The sequence below is a fragment of the Typopeltis vanoorti genome, chromosome 14 (genome assembly GCF_054136105.1).
Source record: "Typopeltis vanoorti isolate ZY-2024b chromosome 14, IOZ_Tvanoo_1.0, whole genome shotgun sequence".
NCBI classification, from domain to species: Eukaryota; Metazoa; Arthropoda; class Arachnida; order Uropygi; family Thelyphonidae; genus Typopeltis; species Typopeltis vanoorti.
The window spans coordinates 123,213,471-123,240,700 of NC_143562.1; the positions used below are offsets into that span (position 1 = coordinate 123,213,471).

Sequence of the window (27,230 nt, forward strand, 5' to 3'; positions counted from 1 at the left end):
TTGATTGTCATTACCTGAATATAACGTTTTGTATTTATTGCTCAGAAAGATCTCACCAGTTTTATCTTTTTTGTTTCAGTCATCCCTATTATGTTGCTCTGGTACTTACCTAATTCTTCAGTTAACTCCATTTCTTTGCCATTCAGGCTTCTTATGTTGACAGTACCAATCTTTAACTCAGGTGATGTTAAGTTGAGGTGTGTTTTCAGATTTGTTCCAGTAGCTGACTTTTTGCTGTTCGCCCTGGTTCCCTGGCGAAAACAACAGGGGGCCTTGTTTAACTGGGCGACGCTCCAGCCGGCATGAAATTTTGTCATGTTGTACCATCATTTTTTATTTTGGTTTAACCAATAAGAATACAATTTGGTCGGCTAAATCCCAAATTGCCATCCCATACTCGTTCGTTCAGTATCCAAGTAAATACCGAACAGGGTGCACCAAGAGAAGGCGAGGATTGGACATTAGGTCAGAAGCGATGGTCGGTTCTCTGCATTCCTTTAAAGGCTATGTGGAGGTCTCTCAGTAATACAGCTTTGACCCTTAAGTACCCTGACAATTCGACATTATTTTATTTGTTATTTTGAAGTCATAGATGGCAAATTAAACATTGCGGATTTCCATTTACTTCTATAAATGCAAATTTCTCTATCCACATTGTATTGAATCCTCTGTTTTATTCTATTATTTTTCTTTTACTTGAACTCATAATTGCAGTGTTATCACAAATTTACCTGCAACTAAAAACACAAATTCAACGTAGTAACATAATAATAATTAATTTGTACATAACATTACCAGACGCTAAATTAAACACCAGTTTAGTACCAAATTAAATAAGTTAACTTACAGAATATTTATTTTCAAAGTTAAAATCATGTGTATCTAAAAAACGTGGTGTTTGAGAGGACAGCTGATCAATTAGTTAAAATTTTCGCTGTGGCACTAGTTACCTTAAGCAGGGTTGACATTTAGCCAAATTTCAAATGTAGCGTAGTTGTCAGTTGTTCATGTCATAAAATTTCATTCGTAACATGCGTCACATACAGCCTGTTCGTGACGCTATGCAGCGTCACTAGCGCCACAAACAAGCCATATCAAAAAACAATATTTAGTTGTTTGTGTTAATTATGTATCTATTAATTCAATATAAAAGAGCTTCACTTTGTTCTTCAAGAGCCGACTGTTCCTGACCCCTGCTATAGAGTATCTTTTTAATTATATTTTGTGTATAGCCATTTTTTGATACAAGTGAGTGCTCAGCAAGTACATCTTTTTTCTCTCTTTTTTTAACATGTATGATGCTAAGTTTCTGTGCATGATGATTAGATGTAAAATGAAGATAATCTGGTGTCTCTAGGTTTACAATGGATTGTAAGCTTGATTTGTCCATTATCTTGTTTTTTTAATACTACATCCCAAAAAAGGTAATTGATGGTTGTTTTCTAATTATAATGTGAATTTAATTTTTTGGAACAACTCATGTAAGGTATCTTCAGTGCCTTTCCAAACGATGAACATATCTCCACCAGACTGATGGGTTCGGAATTAGTTTTGCTAGGATGTCATTTTTTAATTTTTCCATGAACAGATCTGCACATGGTGGTGACAGAGGTGACAATTTGTTTAATTGTTTTTTTAGTCATTACTACATTCTTTTGTTAGCATTTAATGTTAGTATAACCTTACCCGTCTTGATAAAGCTAGACAGGCCCTAGCTGCAAAACTTGTCGGCGATTATGTACATATGTTTTATCTAAACTGTGGTCCAATATAATGTATCATATTCAAATAACATTCATTTTTCATTATTCATTCAAAGAGCCATGTGCGACTCTGGAGCTGCAGGTTGCTGATCCCTCAGGTAGACAGTGGTTGTTGAGGTTGTCATTTGGGTTCTGGTTTAGAGGACTGTAGGTGGTGGCACACATTGTTTATATTGCTGTTTAGGCCATGGATGTTGAAGTGAATGTGGAAACTTTTTTGTAAGAATTAATGCTGGTGGGTTGTTCGGTTGGATTTTTGATGTTTTTATGGTTTTTTGGGTTGCATTTTTTAACTGATTTTTGTGAAATGCAGTAAAATTTCATTTCTTTGGGTCTTGGTCCATTATATTTAGTGCAAACATACCACCCACATAGAAGGAACTCAGTCTCCTGTATATACATGGCCTTGACAGTTCCCCCTGCAGCCACAGTATTTGGTCTCCCTCCAGTCACGAACTGGCAAAATACAATTGTGGGATTTGATGCTAGCTGATTGGGAGGCCTCTATATTTGTTACGAACTGCTTTGGTCTTGTGTACTAACCTGCAGTTGGCTTGCAGGACTGTTTTACTGCTGTACTCTCGAATGGGGGGGGTCCATGCCCCCTGAGTGAGATTGGTATGTTATTGATGATATCGCTCTCACTGCATGTGGGAAGAGTAGGGGGTGCAGGAACTGGAAGTCTCTAGTGACCAAACATGGCTACAGCCACTTCAAGTCTCTAATAAGTCAAGTGCTGGTATTTCATCAGGCAGTGAAATACATCTACCACCTTAATAAATTTAGTTTAATCCTTTATCCAAGTGTGAGCAAACAAAGTTTGCACCTGTAAATATCTTCAGGCCTGAGGAAAGGTAGTGCAACACTAGGCAACTCTGAGCAAAAGTGGACCAAGCTATCATCACTCCTATCTCAGTATCTCCTATAATGCAAAACACATCTCCTTGCAGATATGTATAATGTTATGTATTAACGGAAGGGCCACTATCCAGACCGCTTTCAACCTTTTTTGAAGCTCGTCAGTGGGAGCCAGGCCCAGAGGTGGAAAGTGTGAGCAAACAAAGTTTGCAAATGAAAATATCTTCAGGACTGAGGAAAGGTAGTGCAACACCACAGTTTCCTGAATTTGAATCACAAATGATGAGCTCTATCAGATGATAAAACTAAAGGAGAATTTAATGCAGAAAATTATAAAACTGAACTTGCAATTATTTGGAATATCTGCAGAATGAGCAAGGATCAGAAGATAAAGACATTACTCTTTGGTGTTATGGATTGTGTAAACAGAAGTAGTAAACCATACAGAGAATGGATAGATGACATGAAGAACTGGTGTGGATTGGGGTTACAGAAACTGTGACACTGTGCACTGGACAAAGAAAGGTGGAAGAAAATAGTAAAGGAGGTATCGGACACAAACGGGCAGTATGCACATGGTTCGTGATGATGATGAAAAGCTGTCCTTGTCTGTTTTCTCTCACAAAAAAAAAAAAAAAAAAAAAAAAAAAAAAAAAAAAAAAAAAAAAAACACCTTGCAATCTTATTTTTGACTGTCCATATCTTTATATAAGATGAATTTCTTTTTTGCCTTGGAGTAAGTCTGAGCATCCAAAAAAAAAAAAAAAAAAAAAAAAGCTATTCAAACACTTATTCTAGTTCAACTTAACAGAACTAATTTTTTCTTCTTCATTCACTCCTTCCACAGCAGCTGTCCTTTGGAGACCAATTATCACTTCAGTGAAGAAGTGCAATCTATTGGTCTGCAAGTCTAATGTTAACAAATTTCTTCCTTTTATTTGACTTTCTATTCTGTCTATCTAGGTTACTAACATACTGTGGGTTGAACTGTGACATATGGGATTACTTATCTAATCTAATCTTCTTCTTCTAGTCTGTCTAATCTTCTTCCATGACTTCTGTTAGTTACTGTCATTGCGAGATCATTTGGATCAGAATTCAGTCTGCTCTAACTCCAGCTCTTAGATGAATATTGTTGGTCCAACACTTATATTCAGTAGTACTATTCAAACAGGGGAGGAATTGTGCCAAATTTCGAGCATTAAATGCAGTTAATTAAAATAAGAGATTTTTAAAAATAATAATAAACATCCAAATGAATTGCTTTTCTTCACTTTTACCTTTACAAACTATAAAACTCATTTTAGAATATAACTTTCTAACATTTCTAGAGGGTATCTAAAAAATTTAGATCAGTTGGACAAATAGGAATGGTGGAGGAAATGGTGGTCACTTCTTACACACATACCCATATAATTTCAATTAAATTTGCAGTATAGCTATTTCTGGATTCCTTAAAGTCCTTTAAAAAATTCAGTTCAGTTGGACTTGAAGGGGTGTGCTGAGAGAGGGATCATATACCACACATGCTCCCACTACAAGCTAATATGGTCTACTAATGATCAAATTTGAAATATAGCTGTCTGACATTGCCTAAGATTTTCTTAAACCTAAGGAAAAGAATAAAGGAATTTATTCTTTTAGGAAAAGAATAAAAAGGATAAATTTTGAATTGTCACAACTTTTTTCATATTTTGTCCACCAAGATTTTAATATACAAGGGGATATGAAAATTTCTCAGCCTAACAATGAAAAAATGAATTTCAAAATTATGTTTATTTTTCAGCATAATCTTCCTTAACACTAATACATTTATTCCAGTGCCAGATATGCAAAATACCCCTCTACAGCTGCAATCACCTCTTGATTTGAAGAAAAACACTGACCAGCGAGGAAGAGTTTTAGTTTTGGGAAGAGATAGAAGTCAGAGGGAGCCAAATCTGGGAATAGGGTGGATGTTCCAGCAATTCATAGTACAGATACCTTAATTTTCCCATTGCCAAAAACACCTTTTTAGGCAGGTGCATTGTCCTGATGAAAAATGATTTTTTTTCTTCTGCAAACGGGTCTTTTCTTGTGAATTTTTTGTCTAGTCTGGTTAAAAGATCGGAATTATATTCCCCGGTTATTTTACCCTTTTCAAGATGATTAATAAAAAAAAATGCCTTTTGCATTGCAAAACACTGATACTATGACCTTCCCTGCTGATGGAACCAACTTTGCTTCTTTGGTGCTAAACAACTGGCTTCTGTCCACTGTTTTGACTGCTATTTGGAATCTGGTGTGTAATGGTGAATCCAAGTCTTATCCATAGTAATAAATTGATGCACAAAATCAGTTTTATTCCTGTTAAAAAACATTTAATTTTCTTGACCAAAAAGCTCTGGAAATACTTTTAATGAGATTATATTGATCAAGTGCATATAATAAACAACTATGTTATACCAACTAGTTTCAGCAACTGAGGCTGTTGGCATCTTCAGGGTCCATAACTGATGTAAGGCACTAAAAAGTAAAATACTGTTACAAACTATAATCAACAGATTCCAATTATATTAAACAAAGAACAGAGCACGTACAATACATGCATAGAGCGTGGATGATATCACTTGTTGTTATTTAGGAACGTTCTATAGTTGACACTATAATTAAATAAAAATAAAAAAAAAAAAAAAGGACCTGTTTGACTTTCTTAACAAAATCAACTCTCTACACCACACAATCAAATTCACTCTAGAACTTGAGTTAAGAAGCTTCCTAATGGTGGTATCAACCTCTCATTTTACCGCAAACCTACCAATACAGGACGTTATTTACATTTCACTTCCTGCCACCACATTTCTCAGAAACTTAGTATTGTACACATGCTGAAGAACTGCGCCTCTCTCCTTACAACAGATCAACAAGACCCCCAGGAAGAACTATCCATGATATCCGCCAACCTTACCATGAATGGATTTCCTCGAGGACTTGTCCACAAGATACTTTTCTCTGAACCCCGACAAACACAATAAGATGATAAACGTTATATTTCTACCATCGTCATTCCATACTTAGGGACAGTTTCCAATAAGATTGCTAGACTCCTTAGACCACATAAAATAAGAGTGGCCTTTAAACCCACAGAAACGATTAGACAAATTCTTACGATCTCCGAAAGATAGCCATCCTTTCTCCAAATATGCTGGAGTTTATGACATATCCTGCTCGTGCGGCTTGAATTACATCAGCCAAACTTCAAGGAGCCTTGAAATTAGGCAAAAAGAACACATTGGTGACATCAATAATAACAGAGAAGAGAAATCGGGGTTAGCTTTTCATTTCTCAAGAACAAACCATATCATAGAGTGGGATAGAAGCACAATTCCTTACATGGAGGAGCACTTCTGCTCCCGAGTTTTTAAGGAGGCGACAACAGTTGCCAGCTGTATACAAAACCTAAACAGGAATGAAGGAGTAATCTTGCCCATGATCTGGAAGACCTTTATCAGATCCTTCAACTCACCAGAACTGAATTATAGTGCCAACTATAGAACATTCCTAAATAACAAGTGATATCATCCACGTTCTATGCATGCATTGTATGTGCTCTGTTCTTTGTTTAATATAATTGGAATCAGTTGATTATAGTTTGTAACAGTATTTTACTTTTTAGTGCCTTAAATCAGTTATGTACCCTGAAGATGCCAACAGCCTTAGTTGATGAAACTAGTTGGTATAACATACAGGGTGTTCGGGATAAATTTGACAGTTTCGTAAGGAAAAAGAAAATCTTCTTTGTATCTATTAAATTTAATGAATTGACAAAAAAACATTACAGGCAGAGTTAATTACAATACTATCAACAAGATTTACTCAAAATAACCACCATTAGCATCGATCACAGCTTCAATTCTGCTTCGGAACCTCGAACAAGCTGATGCTACAGTCTCCCTGGGAAGGGCCGCAAAAACTGTTTTAATTTTATCCATTAACTGGGCTTTTGTATTACTGGAAGTGCGATTGGTGTCTTTTTCAACTGCGCCCCATACAAAATAATCCATGGGGTTAAGGTCTGGGGAGTTTGGAGGCCAAACATTTGGACTGGTGAAGTCGTAGAAATTTTCAGACAACCATTTTTGACTTTTCCCAGAGGTGTGGCAAGGGGCCGAATCCTGCTGCCATACATACGGCCTACCATTGGCTACCCTTGTTATCCAGGGCTTGACTACAGTTAGCAACTCCACGAACAAAGCCCGAATTCCAATGCCAGGGTTCTTCAACACCTGTTCCTGCAGATTTGCGAGGAATTCTGCTGTACGAACGCAATCAGATCGTCTGCTAGGGATCTTTCTTCTTGCTACATCCTCGTAGTCACCATTGCAAGTCTCTAGTTCATGCCTGATTGTTTTTACTGTATTCAGGGAGCATTGGGCAGCAGTCGTAATATCCTTATTTTGATGGCGGGCATGAATCATCATGATACAAGTTATTCTCTTCCATGATTCAGGTGGGTTCCAGCTATCCATCCTTTCTGACATCTTGTATATGAATGAAGAAGGGTCCAAACTTTTAAATGAAGAGAAGTGTGTGTTAATACATGTAACTTACGGAAAAATATAATTAATTATAAATATGTCAAATTTATCCCGAACACCCTGTAGTTGTTTATTATATGCACTTGATCAATATAATCCCATTAAAAGTATCTCCAGTTTTATTCCTTTTAAAATGCTCCAAGCAGTGTTCAGAGATTTTCATGCGAGTGCGTTTTTGATCTACTGTGAGCAAGCACGACGCCCATCGTGCACAAAGCTTTTTCATTTGCAATTCTTCGTGCAAAATATATCCTACACGTTCTTTTGAAATGCCTGTAGTCTCAGCAATATCACATAATTTGACTTGCGGTTCATCCAATACCATATCGTGCACTTGATCAATGATTTCTTGTGTTGTTTATTTTTGGATGTCCTTCACGTGGAACATCTTCAAGGCTGGTATGGCCACATTTAAACTCGGCAGCCCATTTCTTAATGGTCGAAAACGAAGGAGAAGATTGTCTATGAACTTTGAATGAATTTCTTTTGGCATTACACCTTCTTTCACAAAGAATTTTATCCATTTCAAGGGATGCAGACAACTTTTGCTTCAGAGCTGTATAAAACAAACTACTTAATAGAATAACTTGCAGTTTCACATGGATGCTTATGAGAGATGTATCAACTTAGGGGAAAAAAAATAAAAAAAAAATCTTGCCAATAGTGTTGCCATCTATGGTTGAGGCTGAGAACTTTCAGACCACCCTAGTATTGTTTTTTATTTTATTTTTTTAAGATCCTCTGAATGTACTCCATTTGACCAAAAATGTAGAAAAGGATAAAAAAGGGAGAAGAAAGTAAAATATTGCAAACACCCTATAGTCATATATTGCAACTAATGTGAACAATTTATCTCATGATCATTTTACTTGCTTCATCTAAAAGTGATATCACAAAAAAAAAATTGAGGTAAGTTCTATGGAAGTAGCTGGCTGATATTTAAAAATGGCAATTTTGAATTGATATGTTTAATTGTTGAGAATATCAACAGTTAAAGCAATACAACACTTCTTGTAATCTTGTAGGAAAGAATTTTGTTCTCTTTTCTTTACCTTTGGTAATTCTTAGATCTTCATGTAAGATTAAATTTCTCTTCTGGGGTTGACATATATTCTGGCCTTTCCTGGCACAAACATGTCCCATCTGTTTCATAGCTTCCAAAAAGCTTGCTGTCATTTTGGAGACAATGGGATTGTCAAATCCCATTGTCTCCAAATCTTAAAATACTGTTCTCACAATTTGAAGCAGTGCACCAGAAATCTCTCTAAAATGCTTCATACTAACTTGAAAATGGCAGCTTAATTAATAGATAATCAGTCTCTTACAGACTCACTACAGTCAATTTCACAGAGATGTTCTTATTTTTGCATTATGCCTTTTCTATTATTGTTTTCATGGGTATTACTGGACATCATCATTCCTCCACTTTCCTCTGAGTATGTAAAAAAAAAAAAAAAAAAAAAAAAAAAAAAAAAAAAAAAAAAAAAAAAGCTGGTCTGCATCTGTACACAGTTTGGCTTTAATCTTTCATTCCATCTACCTATGTCCTTTGGGACTGAGTTTAAGAAATACAGCATCGTTTTTTTCTAGCCACGTGTCATTTCAGTGCAATTACTGCTACAATCCTAAAGGGCATACTTTCCACAAGTGTACAGTGGGAATTTTGAACCATTCTTGCTGTAGGCATCTAATGTAGTCACCCACTATTTGTGGTGCAGACATCCCTTTACCTCACACAAGACTGTGGAGGCCAGTCAAGTTTAGTGATGTTGATGTCCACAAACCATGCAGTTACAGCAGAAGCCTTATAACATGGTGCATTGTCTTGTTGAAAGAAACAATGGTCAGTTGCATGGAAACATCATAAAGTAGGAAGCATTGCATATTCCAGAACGTTCAGATACCTCTACGTTCGTTGTTCATAGCGCAACAAACAGAAGTCAGAGGTGAAACAAGGAAAACAGGACTATACCATCACACCGCTACCTCCAAATCTCATAGTTGGAGGTACCGGTGTGATGGTATACATTCATCAGACATCTGCCACACTCTTCCATCTGCTTGGCATAGGATATAGTGTGATTCATTGCTTCATAACACAGCTTTCCAAGTTTCAATGTCTCACTGTACATGCTCTTCACACTGCTGAAGACGATGGTGCATGTTAGTTCTGGTAATGTGGGACTTGCATATATTGCCATCCTACTGTAGAAACCCATGTTTTGAGCCTCGGTTCTGAATGTTTTTGTGCAGATTTGTGTTCCAGTCGATGCCTGAAACTGAGTTCAACATGTCTACTGAAAAATGGTGGTATTTATATATTATCCTTCATACCAGTTGACTCCCTTCATTTCCATCTCAGTATGGTTTCACTGATTGTTGACCTGGGGTGACTCAATTTGCCAAACTGGCCTGCAACATGTCATCCTATGACAATGCCTCTTTTGAACTCCATTAGTTACCTATTCGTAGCCATTTCACTGGACACTGTCGCACTGACTTGGTAGCATTCTCTCTCTCTCTCTGCTACAATTTTGTTTGTTTATGCTAATTATCTTTATGATAACGCCTTGTTTTCTGATGATGCTAGTTTGAATGTAATAAAATATCATAAACTTGATAAATTTCATATTTTTTATTGCTATATGGTATTGTGAAGAGCCTCACTCTCAGCAATACACATTAGTTGGAAAGACTGGGTACGAATCTCATCTAGTATACGAAATACCTTTATCAGCACTTTAGAAAGTGAGCTAACCGGTTTTGTGTGGAGGTGGAAGGATTTTTATCCAACAAAACAGGAAAACCAGCTAGAAGAACACACAATTGACAGCCATAATACATTATTCAGAGATTAATTCCTTATCACAGGGTTCATTAGGTTACCAAGGAGCTAGCTTACTTGGCTGTGACAAGCAATTGAATGTGACGCACATGGAAAAATGAAATACAGTGTTGAATTAATTCCATTTGAAAGGGTATATCATGAATAATAAAGCTAACATCTAATAAGCTTTACTGTGAGCTGCAAAGTTCTGATAAACCTAGAACAGAAATTATATTAAAGCAACTGATATAACCACAAGAAAGAACATATTTTAAAATCCTTGTTTCATCAAATAGTAATTTTTTTTTAGGATATATAAAAAGACATGTCAGAGGTTTTGAAGACATAGAGGTGAATAGCATCAATTTTTTTATGTTGCAAGAAAAATCTGCAACTGAGATTCACCAAACTTTGTGTGAGACTTTAAAGGACTGTTGCATGATGGGTAGCCAAGTTTAAAGCTGGCATCCTGATAAAACAAATTCCCCATGCTGGTAAGACCTTCCACAGTGACTACACCTGAAAACATTGATGCAGTGCATGCCATGAGCCTGGATAGTAGACAAATGCCAGCCAAAAACATTGCAAAGACTCTGGGGATATCTAGGAAACAAGTTGGGGTCGGTTTCCACCAACATCTGGACATGCAAAAGCTCTGTTAAGTGAGTCCTGAAATATTTGAATGCTGACCAAAAGAGAGAGAGAGAATGGTTACTGTCATTTCAAGGTATTTGGGGTCATTTTGAGAAATCAGAATGCATATTTTTTGGATCATATTGTGATTGTTGATGAAACATGACATCACTATGACCCATAGCCCAAACAATAGGCACTGGAGTAGAGATATTTCTCCTCGGCCAAAGAAGTTTCGAAGCCAGAAGTCAGCAGGGAGGGTTCTTGCCATTACCTTTTGGGATATGGATGGTGTAATCCTTACCAGTATCTCTGAAAGAATTGAAGGAGGTACTGAACGAAAAATGGTACGTGAAACTTGAGCAAGGGCGTGTTGCTTTTTGCAAGACAACACACGTGCTCGCACTGCTCATGAAACCCAACAAACCATACACAACTTGGGCTTTCAATATTTGCCAAACCTGGCCCCATCTATTTCTTATTCCCAGATTTAAAGAAACACTTAAAAGGACAAAATTTACCACAGTTAAAGTCATATCTGCTTCTGAGGACTGGTTTTCTCAGAGGATTGCAAATGATGCATCAGCATTGTAACAAGTGTATAACACTTTGTGGGAATATGTAGAATGTATAAGTTACATGGTTCTACCTCAATTCCTTCATGGTGAACTTTTCAGCACACCCTCGTACAACATTTGAAAAACAAACTCATTTGTGCTAATAATTCGTAAATTAGTTAATCATTATCAAATTCATGGCATGTATCCTTTGGGTGTATGGCATGTTATGATAGCACCGAATGAAAAGATGCATCATTACTAACTTCCTGTTGACACTTTTCCTCCAAATCTGTTATCTGTCAAGAGTAATATTATCAGATCTTATATATCTTAAAAAGTGTCTTATAAGGCACTTTTTGCTATATTAGTCTACCTAGATCTTGGTTTTCTGTCAGGTCTTTCTGCTGCCATTCTGACAAAGAATACTTGTTTTGCTCACCTTTCCTCTCCCTTTCTGTTTAAGTGACCCTACCTCCTGAGATTAGCTCTCATAAAGAATTTGAGATCAGGTACCAAACCTTCAAGAATCAATGGCAAGCCCTAAAGAAAACATTGATTCAGCCATAGTCATGTGGTGAGGTTGTCTGCAAAGATAGAAAAACCAGAACTTCATGGTGGACACAGGAAATTAAAGAGGCAGTTAAGGAAAAGAAGAAAACACATCGAAAGTTCCTGTTAAATAAGTCAGCTTGTATTCTTACAGAATACAGAGACAAATGTAAAAAAGCTAAAACGCTGTGTAAAACTAACTAAACAAAAGTCATTTGAATACTATAACATCAAAAATAAATATCAGGAAGGTGGCAAAATATTCTGGAGGCTCAGAAATGTAGGAAAGAGTGCTGTAAAAGGAATTAGAGATGATAAAGGTGACATGAAAACAGGAGAAAAAGATATCCTTGATGTATGAGTTTTTACTTTGAAAAATTGCTAAATGAAATAACACATTGTAAAAAAAATACTGACCAGGCATGCAATCAGGAATACATATCTATACTTGAAGTATAAAAAGCAATCAAAAGTGAAAAGGCATCTGGAGCAGATGTTATTTGACCAGAAATACTGAAGTATGGAGGTATAAAAATCTTTTAGTGGCTGCACTGCATAATTCAGAAGGCCTGGACAAAGGGATGAATTTGAGATGATTGGAGTGGAGTTCTTATAGTATCCATATACAAAAACAGAAATAAAACTCAATGTGAGAATTACAGAGCAATTTCTCTACTAAATGTTCCTGGTAATATTTATGCAAGTATACTTGAGAAAGATTGTGGAAGGGAAGCTTGGTGAAGAACAAGCTGGATTCAGGCAAAATAGAAGATGCTAGGATCAGATTTTCATTTTACGACAAATAGTCGAGAAAGCATGGGAATACAACAAAGATCTGTATTTAAGTTTTATTGATTTGGAAAAGGCATATGATAAGGTGCCTAGAGAAAAGCTATTGAAAACGCTACAGCTGTATGGTGTCAATGGGGCATTATATGAAGCAATACTTAGTCTTTATTTGAATTGTAAGTCAGCAGTTAGAATTGAAGTACAGAAGATGGTTTGACGTTAAATCTTGTCAGACAAGATGTACATTATCCCCTCTGTTATTCATTATCTATATGGATCACATTATGAAAGAAAGCTGCAAGATTCCTTAATTAAATTGAATAACTGTTGTAATAGATTTGGTATGAAGGTTAGCTTGAAAATATCAACTGCATTGTGAATGGAGAACTTATAGAACAAGTAAAACATTTCAGCTACTTACTGTTTTTAGCGAAGATGTTAAATTAAATGGCATAGACAACAAAATTAACAAAGCTGGTATGGTAGGAAGTGAACTGAATAAATTTATATTGAATAAGAGATAAATTAGTCAAAACACTAAATTATGCAAGACAGTGTTTAAACCAATTTTATCTTATGGATGTGAGAATGGGTTAGAAATAAAACACTAGACCACAGATACGAGTCCTCAGAAAGATTAGAGGTGTGAACAGATGTCATCAATGGCAATATCGTATTAAAAATGAGGATATTAAGATAAATTTGACATTGTTAGCATCCAGGAACGTGTTGGAAAAGCTAATCTCAGGTGTTATGGTCACTTACGAGGGGGTGTTTGAAAAGTTTGGTAAATTTCCAATAGACGGCGACACAATTTGTTTATTCATACCAGTGTTGGTATGTATTTTTTTCATGACCCCCCCCCCCCCCCCCAGCAAAATTTTAGCCACGTGCAACGCGTAGTTCTCATTTGGCAAACATTTAAAATGACCATGTTTGCATTTTTCATAAAAATGTAGAAAAATGAGTTTCGTGCAGTGATAATGCACTTTTATTGGTAGAAGTGGTCAGCTGTGCAGATCAAAGCAGAGTTAGATGCAGTTCATGGGGACTCTGCACCAGCATTAAAGACTTTATTTTTGGATAAATGAGTTTAAGCATGGTCATAAGTCTTTCGAATATGAAGCAGGCACTGGATGCCTGACAGTGGTCACTATGAAGGAAATGATTGACAAAGTCTATGGTATCCTTATGGAAGACTGCTGACTGAAAGTGTTTGAGATTGTATGCATCTCAACTGAACAAATGTATAATATCCTGCATGAAAAATTGCACAAGATAAAGCTGTGTGCATGATGGGTACCTCGATTGTTGACTGTCGATATCCTGCAAATTATATATTATATATTTGCAGGATTTTTGTGTTGCGTGACTGTAGAAGAAACTAGGATCCACCATTACACACCTGAGTCCAAGCAGCAGTCAAAACAGTGGACAATGCTTAGTGAAAGAGCACTGAAAAAAGTGAAGACCACTTTGTTAGCTTTCAGGTGATGGCGACTGTTTTTTGGGATTCAAAAGGAATTATCATGATAAACTATTTGAAAAAGGGTAAGACAATAACAGGAGTCCATTATGTGTCATCATTGGACCATTTAAAAGACTGAAGAAAAAACATCCGAGATTGGCACACACACACACACACACAAAAAAAAAAAAAAGTGCTCGTTCATCAAGACGATGCACCGTCCCACACATTGGCTGTTGCAATGGCAAAATTGCACGAAATTGGTTCCACATGCACCGTAATCTCCGGACTTAGTCCCGTGCGATTTCTTCTCGTTCCCAAACTTAAAAATTTGACTGGTGGGGGAAAAAAAAATTCTTCAAGCGAGGATGTCATCAAGACTGGCAATGACTATTTTGCACAATTTGACCCATCCTACTTTTTAGATGGGATGAAATAATTGGAAACTTGCTGGATCAAATGTGTAGACCTTGATGGAGACTATATTGAAAAATAAAGGTGATTTTTTCCAAAAAAAATGTGTTTAACTTATTTTTTTAACGAACTTTTCGAACAACCCTCGTAAACAGAATGGGAAAGAAAAGATTATCAAAACAAGTGTTCTCTGCCAGGTTGGCAGGAAAAAAGATCCAGAGGGAAAACCAAGATATGGGTGGATTGATACAGTAAAAAAGTGCCTTAGAAGATAGAAATATAATATGTGATAATGTTGGAGTCTTGACAGGTAACAGATTGATTTGGATGAAAATTGTAGATAGGAAGTTTGTAATGATGTAAATTTTTCATGTAGTACTATCATATCCTGTACACCCCTTGAGGGTACATATCAGGAATTTGATGATGATGATGATGATGATGAACACATTCCTAAATGCTAACAGTGTCAAGGTCTTTCCTGATGTCCTCATTTTTAATATACTGTCATTGATGCCATCTGTTCACTCCTCTAATCTTTCTAAAATTAGTTTACATATCCTTCATACCAGTTGATTCATATCTGTGGGCTCCTGTCTTTGATCATGTGGTTTATCTCTAAACCTAGCTCTTTGATCCATAAGTTAAAGTTGGGTTCAATATTGTCTTCTATACAACTAGTTTAGTGTTTTGACTAATTTGTATCTTATTCTCTAATATCGGTTTATTCAGTTGATTTTTTACCATACCAGTTTTGCTAATTCTGTTGTCTATTTTTATATTTAATTCACCATCTTCACTAAAAATTATGCCTAAATAGCTGAAATGTTTTTATTTGTTCTCTTGGTCTCCATTCAGGATGCAGTCAATGTTTAATTTTCAGTGCATTTTTGAAATTTATGGAGACAACTACCGTGTTTGAATAAAAACTTTAGTTTAATATAACTAAAATCTACATTCGACGTTTCGACCTTTATGTCAAGGTCATCTTCTGGAGCATACAACTATACACAGAAAACAAGCTACACTACAATCAAACTGGTTTGTTAAAGACACTAACCAACTGCTATAACAATTGTTGGCCTGACTTCTGGTGAAAAATAAAAAAAAAAAATATATATATATATATATAAAAATAATAAATTTAAAAAAAATTATACATCAATGCTAGAGTCCTATTATTAGTGTTATCTGTTAGTTGTAGAAATACGTTGGGCACAACAAGTATCTATCTATATACATTGAAATTTTGAAATTTCTATAACTAACAGATAACACTAATAATAGGACTCTAGCATTGGTGTATAATTTTTTATTTATTTATTTTTATATATGTATGTATGTATATAGAGCCTGTGTAGCTCAGTGGATGTGGCGTTTGCACACCACCGCGCTTGGCCGCACGAAGGAAGTCTTGGTTTCGAGTCTAGTCGGCGACTAGAGGAAATTTTTCTAAGCCTTTTTTCGACCGGTTCCCGAGTTAGTCGATCTCTGGCACGGGCAAGCAGGTTTTTCGTCCTGTAAACTCAAGAAAATCGACCGTAGAACCCACATTATTTCAGACATTAAATATATTTGTGTTAGGGACCACGAGATGGCGGCACATTTGAGCCGTCTCTCTTCACTGCGTACCACTTAATTAGTGAGAGCCTTGGGCCATCTGTCTCTGATTGGGTACCAGTGGAGATTGAACTGCCCACTCAGTCTCCAAAAGTTAGATAGGGCTAAATGGCCTCGCCTACTCCCGTATACGGGAATAAAAAGGCGTTAGCTGATTTTTTTATGTATGTATATATATAATTTCTTTTTTTTTTTTTTTTTTTTCACCAGAGGTCAGGCCAACAATTGTTGTAGGGGTTGGTCAATGTCTTTAACAAACCAGTTTGATTGTAGTGTAGCTTGTTTTCTGTGTATAGTTGTATGCTCCAGAAAATGACCTTGACATAAAGGTCGAAACGTCGAATGTAGATTTTAGTTATATTAAACTAAAGTTTTTATTCAAACACGGTAGTTGTCTCCATAATTTTCAAAAATGCATTTGGGTCACTGTGTAGGGTTTAATTTTCAGTATTTTTTTATTGCTGATTTTCATACAAAATTTAGCAAGGCTGTTTAGTCAGGGAATCATGCTCACTTGTATTGGATTTATTTAGAAGTATAACATACTTTGCATAAAGTTAAGCACCGGTATATAAAATGCATGTAAGTACAACTCTATATTTCTAGAGATAATAGGAATGAAAATACTGATTGCATTTGATGTTTCTGTAGATAACACATAGTGGCATCACCATAAAATAGAAATATCACTAGATATTTATATATACTTTATTTGGCACAGAAACCAACCTATTTATGTCATGCATATTTGTAAAAGCAAATGCTATATCTAAGCTTGAAATAAGACAACTTTACTTTTGAAATATTTTGTATACCATGAAGACAGTTAAGAAATATTAATTTTACATAATTCTTTTCAAAAAACATTTGAAATTGCTATGTCGTATGTGTTTTTAACTTTCTAAAAATATGCCTGCCAGCTTATTCAAAGCAGAAGGGACATGTTACAGTCAAGTGAATTACCACTAGTGCAAAATGTGTTAATTTCATCAAGGGAGGCCATATTTCACCCATAATATAGGCACTCATAACTTCAACAAGCAAACTTTTTCTCTCATTTGCTGCTCTGTGAGAAAAAAATCTCTCATCCCTTAACTGCACACAAACTCAAATTTCACAGATGTCCCTTTCCTTGTCTTCTCCTCGCTGTCCATATAATTAAAATTTTCTTCAACCCTTATCCCTTAATAGCCTTTAAAGAAGTTTATGTATAGTAGGGGGTGGCCATAACGTGGCTCACGAGTCATGCATCCCACAGTACTTCACACTCTACCAGGAAAAAATAAAAAGAGAAGAGGAGACAAAAAAGAAGCGGGAGAGAAAAACAGGGTTAATAAAAATTACTACAATAAAAAAGTTTAATTCGAAACACGTTAAATGAAGTTTACTTTGAACAACTAGAATAATTTTTTAGTAGAGGCCTTCCTTGTTATACATTTTCTTAGTAAGCACCTTAAAATTAGGTGTGTAATTAGTCAAAACAGTTCTTACAAGCTTGTTCAAATGTTCATCATTTAAAACAGATCTATATTTAGATTTTAAGAGTTGAATATAGCACTTCCCAGGAGTACATGGTCCGAAAAATGGAGATCAGTTTTCTGGCACATTGCTTAAGTGTTGGATATCATTGGCCCAGAACTTGCTTCCAGATCTCAATTAAGGAACATCCACTTTGCATCACTAGTTTCAGTCCTTCATCCTCTTGAAGTTCCAAAAGCTCCAGTTCTGTGGCTGCGACATCCATCACAATTGATTTTGAAAAAGGACAACCATGCTCAAGCACGTTCGTGAGGAAAGGATTTTCTAAAGGCCTTGGAAGGAAGGCAGTGACACTAAGGATTATGAAAGCATATGTGTGAGGTAGAGGTGGACAAGACAGAATATTTAGTAGGGTGCTGCTACAAGCCAAGAAGCACAGAGGGTGAAGAGCAGTGGATGTTTAGGTAGTTGAGCTTGGCAAATGCAAGAAGGATTGTTATAGAAGATTTTAACTGCAGCAGTATAAATTGGGGAGCGGAAGATGCATGTAGCAATAAGGGAATGGAATTTCTAGAATTCTTGAGGGACAAATGTCTTAGGCAACATGTAATAGAGTGTGAACAAGAGTTTTTTGGATTTCGTTGTAGCATCAGAAGAGCTGATAATAACTGAGATGTCATCTCTCCCCTTAGTTGGAGAGAGTGACCATGTGGTTTTGACTTGGAAGATGAATAGACATACAGGAGTATCAAAAAAAAGGGAACATATGTGGAGTTATAAGGCACGTGATCATAATAGTTTTAGATATCAACTTGGGGCCATTCCATGGAGGGAAGAATTGGAAGGCCAGGATATCATTAGTGCTTGGGAAATTGTGAAGGAATATTTGTTAGCAGCAATACTAAGCTGTATTCCATGAGTGAAGAAGAGAACACAGTTTGGTGTAAAGCAGATGACAAACAATATCAAACAGATACTGCAGGTGAAAAAGAGGTTAATGAAGAGATATAAGGAGAGGGGTGGAGAGCAGATGCATGAAGAATATAAGACTCAGGCCAGGAGAGTGACTAGTATGGTGAGGAAGGCAAAACAGGAATATGGGAAGATATTGGCATTAAGGTCCAAAGAAAATCCTAGGGAAATTTTTAGCTATGTGGCCAGTAGGAGGAGAAATGACTGTGGAAGAATGACATTGTGGGATAAAAATGGGAATAGAATGACTGATGCAGAGGACATGATGGAGTTGTTCAATGAACACTTTAATGGACTATTTCATCCTGGAGAAATAGTTTTAATACTAGAGGAAGGTTCGAGGTTTAGAGGTGCAAGACGAGAGTGTGTTCCAAATACTGAGTACTCTGGATGTCAGTAAATTTTTGGGACTGAATGGTATTTCACCATGGTTTTGAGAGAATGTGCTAAAGAACTGGCATTACTGTTGACCTGATTTTGAATGAAAGTCTCGCTATTGGAAGGCACCCATGGAATGGAAGGAAGGTAAGATAGTGCCATTGCATAAGGGCAGTAGCAGAGTGGAAATGTCTAATTATAGGCCAGTTTGCGTGCCATCAGTAGTTGTTAAGGTCTTGGATAAATTAGTGAGGATCTATATACAGTGTTGGGCAGATGGGGGTAATTTTATCTGTGAGAATCAACATGGATTTGTTAAGGGGTGCTCTTGCTTTAGTAAAATGATTCCCTTTTAGAATAAAGCGACAGGAGAAGTTGATGAGGAAAAGGCATATACTGCCTTTTTTTTTATTATTTTTTTTATTTTGCAAAGGCATTTGATAGGGTACCACATGATAAGCTGATACTCAAGTTGCAGCACATGAGTTTCGATGTCGGGTTTGTTAACTGGATTCAGGACCGGCTCTCTGATAGGTATTAGAGAGTTGAGTTGTGTATCATGGGCTATATCAAGGAGGCAGAAAGTTACAAGTGGGGTTCCACAGGGCTCAATATTGGGACCTGTATTGTTTAACCTTTATATCAATCACATTGTCAATGGATTGCAAGAGGATATTCAGTTGTGTGCAGATGAATTGAAGCTGGGCAGGGTTATTAGTAATAATGCAGATGTGGCAGCTCTGCAAGAGGATTTGAATCCACTGGACAGATAGGCAAATGAATCAGGGTGTCAGTTTAATGCAGCAAAATGTAAAGTCTTGAAGTTTGGGATACATCGATAGTAGGCTACATACTCAATTGGATGAGCTGTACTGGAGGAAGTAGGGGACACGAGATCTGGGAGTGTTGATTGATAGAAAACTGAAATTCAGAGAGCATATTGCAAAAGTGGTGAAAGTAACGCAGAAGATTGCTGCAATACTGAGAAGGATGCTGACCTGCAGAGATAAGAGTTCTGTTGTATAAGACTGATCACACCACACTTGGACTATTGTTCTCAGATTTGGTCCCCAGGATTTGAAGGGGATAAATTAACTGTGTAAAGGATACAGAGGCAGATAACAAATATGGTTTCAGGATTGTACAATGATAGTTATTAGGATCAGCTGAGGGAATGTAGACCGCAGAGTTTGGTGGATAGAAGGAGAGGCGATATGATCGCCTCTCCTTCTATCCACCAAACTTCTGTTGAGAAGCAGTTACAGGGTTGACACTGGGTAGTTCTTTCACTTGGTGGAACAGCGGAAAGATGCGATGATGAGGGTCCATCCCTGTAAGTCACGAATAGAAGCCGTGAGCAAGAGGGTGAGGAGTGGTTTCTTTGTGTGGAGGGTAGTTGAACCATGGAATGCATTGCCTGATAGAGTGGTGAGAACAAGAATGGTTAAGGAGTGGTATAATAGACTGTGATTCCCAGGAAGGTCCTCCTACAATGTGTCTCTTAACTCCATGGAGGCCTGAATAATAATAATATTTTGGTTCCAAAAGGATGTGTAGTTGACCACCCTGATATCTAGTCTTCTATCCTATCCTCTTTTTTCCTGTCAACCAGTGTCTGTAAACCATGTGCTCAATCTGTTCATAGTGTACCATAATGACTGCTCCTTTAGGGTAATTTGACAATGCATTTGTTCATCCTCAGCAACTGAACTGCCAGATTTGTAATAATACTCCATGTATTTCATGCTGTTAGCACCCACTTACCACTAGTAGATATTCTCAAACTCGATGCTACATGGCACATAACTGTTTTTGTTTTCTTAAATTTCTGTCTTAGATTGACCTGCTCCCTCCCTCCTCTTCTGTTATTTCTGTCCTTCCTAAGAAATACTGTGCCCTTTACACTTGATTTCAGTTACTACAGCTGACTAAGAACCAGGTTTCACTAACGTTAACAATCTTGGATAGCACATATTTACAAAATCATTAACTCAACCCCTTTGTTCCTGATACTCTTTGCTTCTTTTTTTTTTGTAGACTAGTGTCTACAGTCTGCTATTTTTGGTTCAGTAACTTTCTACAGAGATGCACTCATAAGGTTGAAACCAAAAGAACTTACAGGTCCACCCTGTATCCAGATTCATTAACATGCTCATTGGCATTTGTATCATTATCATGTTTGCATATCTCAGCTGAACTTGCACACAAACTGTCAGCATTCTTCCCAAGATAATTTAGTCTCCCTTACAGACTTACTGTGTCTTACCCCAATAATTTCTGCAGGTTCCCGATACCAAATCCATTGCAAGTTCAATCTCTTCTCTTGTGTTGTAAAACAGTTGCATGGAATATATTTTTTAAAAAAATGTCCTTAGTAAAGTAAGAATTAAAACTTAATAACAAAACATATCCATCCTTTTTTTTTTTTATTTTAATAAAATAATCTGAACAGTTATTTTTTTGTATGTATATGCCCTTCTTTATCAACAGTACACCATCTAAAAAACAAAAAGATACTCCATTTGAAGAAAGTGTACCTGATGTCTCTCAACAAGAAAGAAGGAAAAGGAGGTAAGTTTATTCTACATTATCACTCTTTTAAGTGCTTGACTTAGATTGCTACAGACATGAACTGTGGTGTGCATGCATGCATATCATTCTAGGGGAGTATGTGCTGATACATGAGTACATATACAGAGGACTTGAAATAGGAAAATTGAAATGAGTTTGAAAATAAGAACTGAACTGGGTAGAATTGAAATGGAAAAAATTGATTGGTTGTATATCGGAAATGTATAACTTCTGCATCAATTAACCCTTGGTATCTCTTCTGGGTAGTGGCTCTTCCTGTAATGCATAGGAAAAAGGGTATGTGCTTTGCATTATGGGATACCAAGGGTATTGATGTGGAGTCATTAGCCTCTTTGTACAAGTTGTCTAGTCTTGAAAATACTTCACAGGCAACCTTTGCATGTACTTTGAAGGATTAAAAAAGATTATATTTTCTTGGCAAGTTTAAGTTATATCCTAATGCGGAAAAAATATGCATACTAAAATACATTGCTTTAATGCACAAGAATGATGGCTTTGTGTTGAATGTGTACTAGCACCCGTACCCTCACTATGAAATTCAGATTCGGGTGGTTTGGTATTTACAAGAAACATGTTTATGCATGTTAGCTACACTCTTGTTTATTTCTTAATCTTTTCAAGAATGCACAAACAGGAAATTCCAAAACATGAAATTGCTTATTTTGGAATAAGTTTATTTTTCTTTTATCATAGTGGGCTGACATATGTGCAGTTCATGATATTATAAGTTCAAAGCATGTCAATATGATTTTCATTTAGATAGGGTTGTATTGGTTAAGATTTATTTCCTTAGGATTGTAGGCAATTCTATAAATTGCTCTGCAGTCAATTTTGGTCATTCTTCCTGAGCAGCAGGTGATACAGAGGAAGAATGTCAATTTTGGCCGTTCTTCCTCTGTATCACCTGCTGCTGCCACCATCTCCAGGTTGTAGGGTCGTTCTTCACTACAGTATATTATTATTATTATTTCGGGCAACTCCAAGGAGTCGACAGACTTGTCGGAGGCCCTAGCATCGTGTCAAGAACCACTATTTCACATTCACACAGTATCTATCATACCTTGCCTTGAACTCATTCACATTCATAGCACCCACAACAGACTGGCAGCTTATTCCACTCATTCACCACTCTCCAAGTAAAAAAATCTATCTCTAACACCCCTGCTAACCACATTCTTGCCCAGCTTCCATGTATGGCTCCTGGTCCTCCCACCACCAATCCTATTCTCAAAAATATCTTCTGGATTAATCTTATAGAAACCCTTGTAATTTGAATGTCTCAATCATATCATCATATCACCCCTTTACCTCCTGTCAACCAATTTTCAAATCTTCAACCTGTTCTTATGAGGTTCATTCCATAGACCTGCTATCATCTTGGTCCCTCGTCTCTGGATCCTCTGCACCTCCTCCCCATCAAGAAGAAACCCTGGTGCTCATATCTGGGCACAGTAGTCTAGATGGGGTCTTATAAAGGCTCAATACAGAGGAACAATAACTTGTTAAAGTATTTTTCAGCAACCAAGTGATTTGATGAGCTGATTTAGCCACTTTTTGCAATGTGCCCCCTAAACTTCAACTCCCTATCCACCAACACTCCCAAATCCCTGGCCTCATCAATCTCCTGGAGAACGATTCTGCCAATGTGATATACTGCCGCTAATCTTTTCACCCAAAATGCATAACCTTACACTTTGCCACATTAAATTGACATCCATTTTCCTTAGTCCTGTCCTCCAAATCATCTTGCAAAATTGTGACATCCTGTGCACTCACTATTGCTCTACCCAACTTTGCATCATCAGCAAACAAGTGAACACTTCCTCTCAGATCCTTTCCTATATCGTTAATGAACATTTTGAAAAGTAGTGGTCCAAGAACAGAACTCTGCGGCACACCACTAGTCACAAGCCGTCTTTTGGACTCCACTCCTGAATAAACCACTCTGATATCTCTCCATCAACTACCCTCCTGTCCATCCCCATATGCTGCAGTTTACTGACTAGAGTTCCGTGTGGTATCCTGCCAAAGGCCTTAGCAAGGTCCAGTAGAATCACTGTATCCAATCGTGTATTCTTCTCTTGACTAATTTCTCCAAGACTTTGACAACTATTCCTGATATGCTAATCGGTTGGTAATTTACAACAGCAGTCTTGGAACCTCCTTTATGCATTGGAACTATTTTTCTCTCTTCCCCCCCCCCCTTGGGACTAACCCAGATCCAAGACTCAAATTAAACGAAATGGTCAAGGGTACTGACAATTCTTTAGCCGTTTCACGTACGACACGAGATGGTGTACCATCCAATCCCACAGATGTATTGACATTCAGGTTTTGTAATAGACTACTCACCTCCACTTCATTCACCACAATTTCCGTATAATCTATTGGTTCATAAATTACTGCAATGTCACCACCTGGATGATATATTCTTGCAAAATGCTCGCTCAGTAATTCAACTATATCAGCTGATTCAGTTACCTCCGTACCATCAGCATTCTTTAAAATCATTCTGCCATATACATTTTTTCTTTTACTTGCCACATATCGAAAAAACTATTTGGGATTCTATTTAGCCTGTATGGCTGATGTTCTTTCATAATCCATTTTTGCTTTTCTAACCACACTCGTTACCCTTCTGGTCTGTGCTTTATACCATTCATGTCACCTTTCTCCTTAAATTCCTTCCATAGTAGTTTCTTTTTGTGCAGCTCAAACTTAATGGTGTTATTCATCCATTTAACCCCTACTTGATTTATTACTCGAATTCTAGGTATACAGTCAGCCATTGCTTCATGCAAACACTTCCTAACCGCCTCCCGTGCACTATCAACATCTAGTCCTTGCAGTTTTACGTCATGGCACTGAACCAATCAAACTCCTAAGCTTGTCATACTTACCAGCCCGATAATTCCGCATGTACCCTGTCTTAATTGTAAATTCCACACCTTTAGCCACCTCCCAAGTCAAGACCCTATGATCACTCCCACCAATTGGTGGCAATGTGGTCATATTTGTCACAGCCAAATTCTCATATGCAATTACTAGGTCAAGCACTCTCTGACCCTAGTATTTTCCATTACATGCAGATGGTTATCCCTTAATAACCACATAAAATGCAATTCCTTCCTCTTGTGTGTCCTCTCCTCCTTCCAGTCAATGTTACCATAGTTGAAATCACTCATAATAATTATCCTCCTTCCACTCATTTCTTCTATTTCCTTATCTCCACCATCTATTCCATCAATTGGTCTATAGCAGCACCCAACTGTATGTTTTATTCTGCTAGTTTCAATCTCACAGCAAATAGTCTCAAATGTGCTCTTTTCTCTATCCTGCAGTTCCACTTCTATTCTCCTTGGCTATAGCTCATCAGCTATCATCAATAACACTCCTCCTCCCATTTTATTCTTGCTGTCACTCCTGAACACACCATACCCCTCACATTCAATTCCACTAGCTATATCATCTTCTGTCAGCCATGTTTTACTAATGCCAATAACCTGTAGCCTGGAAGTGCCAACCAAGGCCAAAAATTCTTCCTTCTTGTTCCTAATACTTCTGGCATTAGTATACATGAATTGCAGAAGCTGATTTGTCTCATCCCTATTTTGATGCCTTATACTAACTCTCCCATTCTGATTCGTGGTCTTTCGTACTCACTTGGGCATATTACACACATTCATACACTCAACTGTCTCCCTAAAGTCTGCATATCTACTTCCCCCTCTCCCTTAATAACTCTAGTTTTCCCGATTCTGCACATTCACTTCCACTACGTTTGACAACACCTTTTCAAGTCTCCGTACACCAAATCCATTCAAATGTAAACCATCCATCTTATATAAATCCTTTCGTCCATCAAACTCACTCCACACATCCACAAATTCCACGCCACTCGTCATGCATAATTCACGCATAAAGTCATTAGCAATTATGACCCTCCTGTACTCTTCACTGTCATACCACGTCAACAGACTCACCATCCTAATTCTCTCACTCTTCTCTTTTGCTACCTCAAGCAATTCCTTCACATTCTCACTCATAGCTATTTGGTCTCCTTTCAAATCATTTGTACCTGCTGCCACTATCAATTCTTTCACCTGCTGCTTTTGCATTCTAATTGACTCGCTTACATCCTTAATGTTCGCACCAGGTTTGTACAATTTTGTTAAACTCTCAACTAACACACCTCTTACTATGGAATTTCCATACAACACTCACTCTTCCATTTTGTTTACACTATCATACGTTTGCCGTTTATTAGTTGGTACGCTTGCTAAACACTTTTGCCAATGCTCCAGCTGCCGATTTACTCTGTATATCCCTCCGCGTAACCAAGGGATCTCATTCATTGTATCAGTCTCATCATTTTTATTCTCCGATAATTCGTTCATTCGTTCTGTATGTTTACCTTCATTCACACTTTCAACGCCACTCACAGCTATCAGGTACTACCTTGCATATCACTGCCTGGATTCTCACTTTTAACGATATCACTCGCACGACCTGAAACACTCTTTAAATCCTCACATTCTTTACACTTTCTACACACATTCACTACACTATCGTTGTTTAACCAGACTCCAACCGCACTCCTCAGTACATACATTTTGCAAACGGTACACTGAATCAAATCCTTTAAATTAAAATTTTTAGACAAAGCTGGTGACCTGGATGCCATTTTTGTATTTCTCTTAATGGGGGCCATGTACACAGATAATCGTATCTATCACTTTACTATTTAAAATACTCTGAAAATAACACGAGGTGCTTAAGGGTCAAAGCTGTATAACTGAGAGGAGACCTCCACATAGCCTTTAAAGGAATGTGGAGAACCAACCAGGGCTTCTGACCTAATGTCCAATCCTCACCTTCTTGTGGTGCATCTTGTTGGGTATCTACTTGGATACTGAACGAACGAGGATGGGCTGGCAATTTGGGATTTAGCCGACCAAATTGTATTCTTATTGGTTAAACCAAAATAAAAAATAATGGTACAACATGACAAAATTTCATGCCAGCTGGGGCATCGCCCAGTTAAACAAGGCCCCCGTTGTTTTCGCCAGGAAACCAGGGCGAACAGCGAAAAGTAAGCTACTGGAACAAATCTGAAAACAAACCCCAACTCAACATCACCAGAGTTAAAGATCGGTACTATCAACGTAAGAAGCCTGAATGGCAAAGAAATGGAGCTAGCTGAGGAATTAGATAAGTACCAGATCGACATAATAGGGGTGACTGAAACAAGAAAGACCAAAACTGGTGAGATCTTTCTGAGCAATAAATACAAAATGTTATATTCAGGCAATGACAATCAAGGAAAAGGAGTGGCCATAGTATTCAACACAAAATACAAGGCTAATCTTCTCGAATGGCAGTCAGTCTCAAGTAGAGTAATGTGGGCAAATATGAGAATGGGGAACTGGACAATGAGACTTATTTGTGCCTATGGTCCCACAGAAGGTTCTACTAAGGTAGAAGTGGAGGAATTTTTTGAGGCTTTAGAAAAAGCAACTGACACAATGAAAAATGAAAAGTTGGTCCTTGTTGGGGATCTAAATAGCAGAGTAGGAAATGATTGTGAGACATACAAAAATATTTTCGGAAAATTTGGAGAAAAGAGCAAAGCTAATAATAATGGCAAATATCTGTTGGATTTCTGCTCAGGACATGGACTGGTTATTACTAACACAATGTTCCAACATAAAAATGTGCACAAATTCACATGGAGAGAAGAGGCTACGAATA

At 37.2% G+C, this 27,230-nt stretch overlaps 1 protein-coding gene across 6 annotated transcripts in view; it reads left to right on the forward strand.

Moving 5' to 3' along the window:
- The window catches only part of LOC150099877 (uncharacterized), a 121,283-nt gene that overhangs the window by 53,520 nt on the left and 40,533 nt on the right, over positions 1–27,230 (forward strand). For 4 of the 6 annotated variants that reach the window (XM_090404011.1, XM_090404010.1, XM_090404008.1 and 1 more), the window contains exon 3: positions 21,378–21,458. The exons of the other annotated variants lie outside the window; for them this stretch is intronic. In XM_090404011.1, the coding sequence (XP_090260137.1) occupies positions 21,378–21,458 (81 nt within the window). The remainder of the gene's footprint in view (positions 1–21,377; positions 21,459–27,230) is intronic. 6 annotated transcript variants of the gene reach the window in all.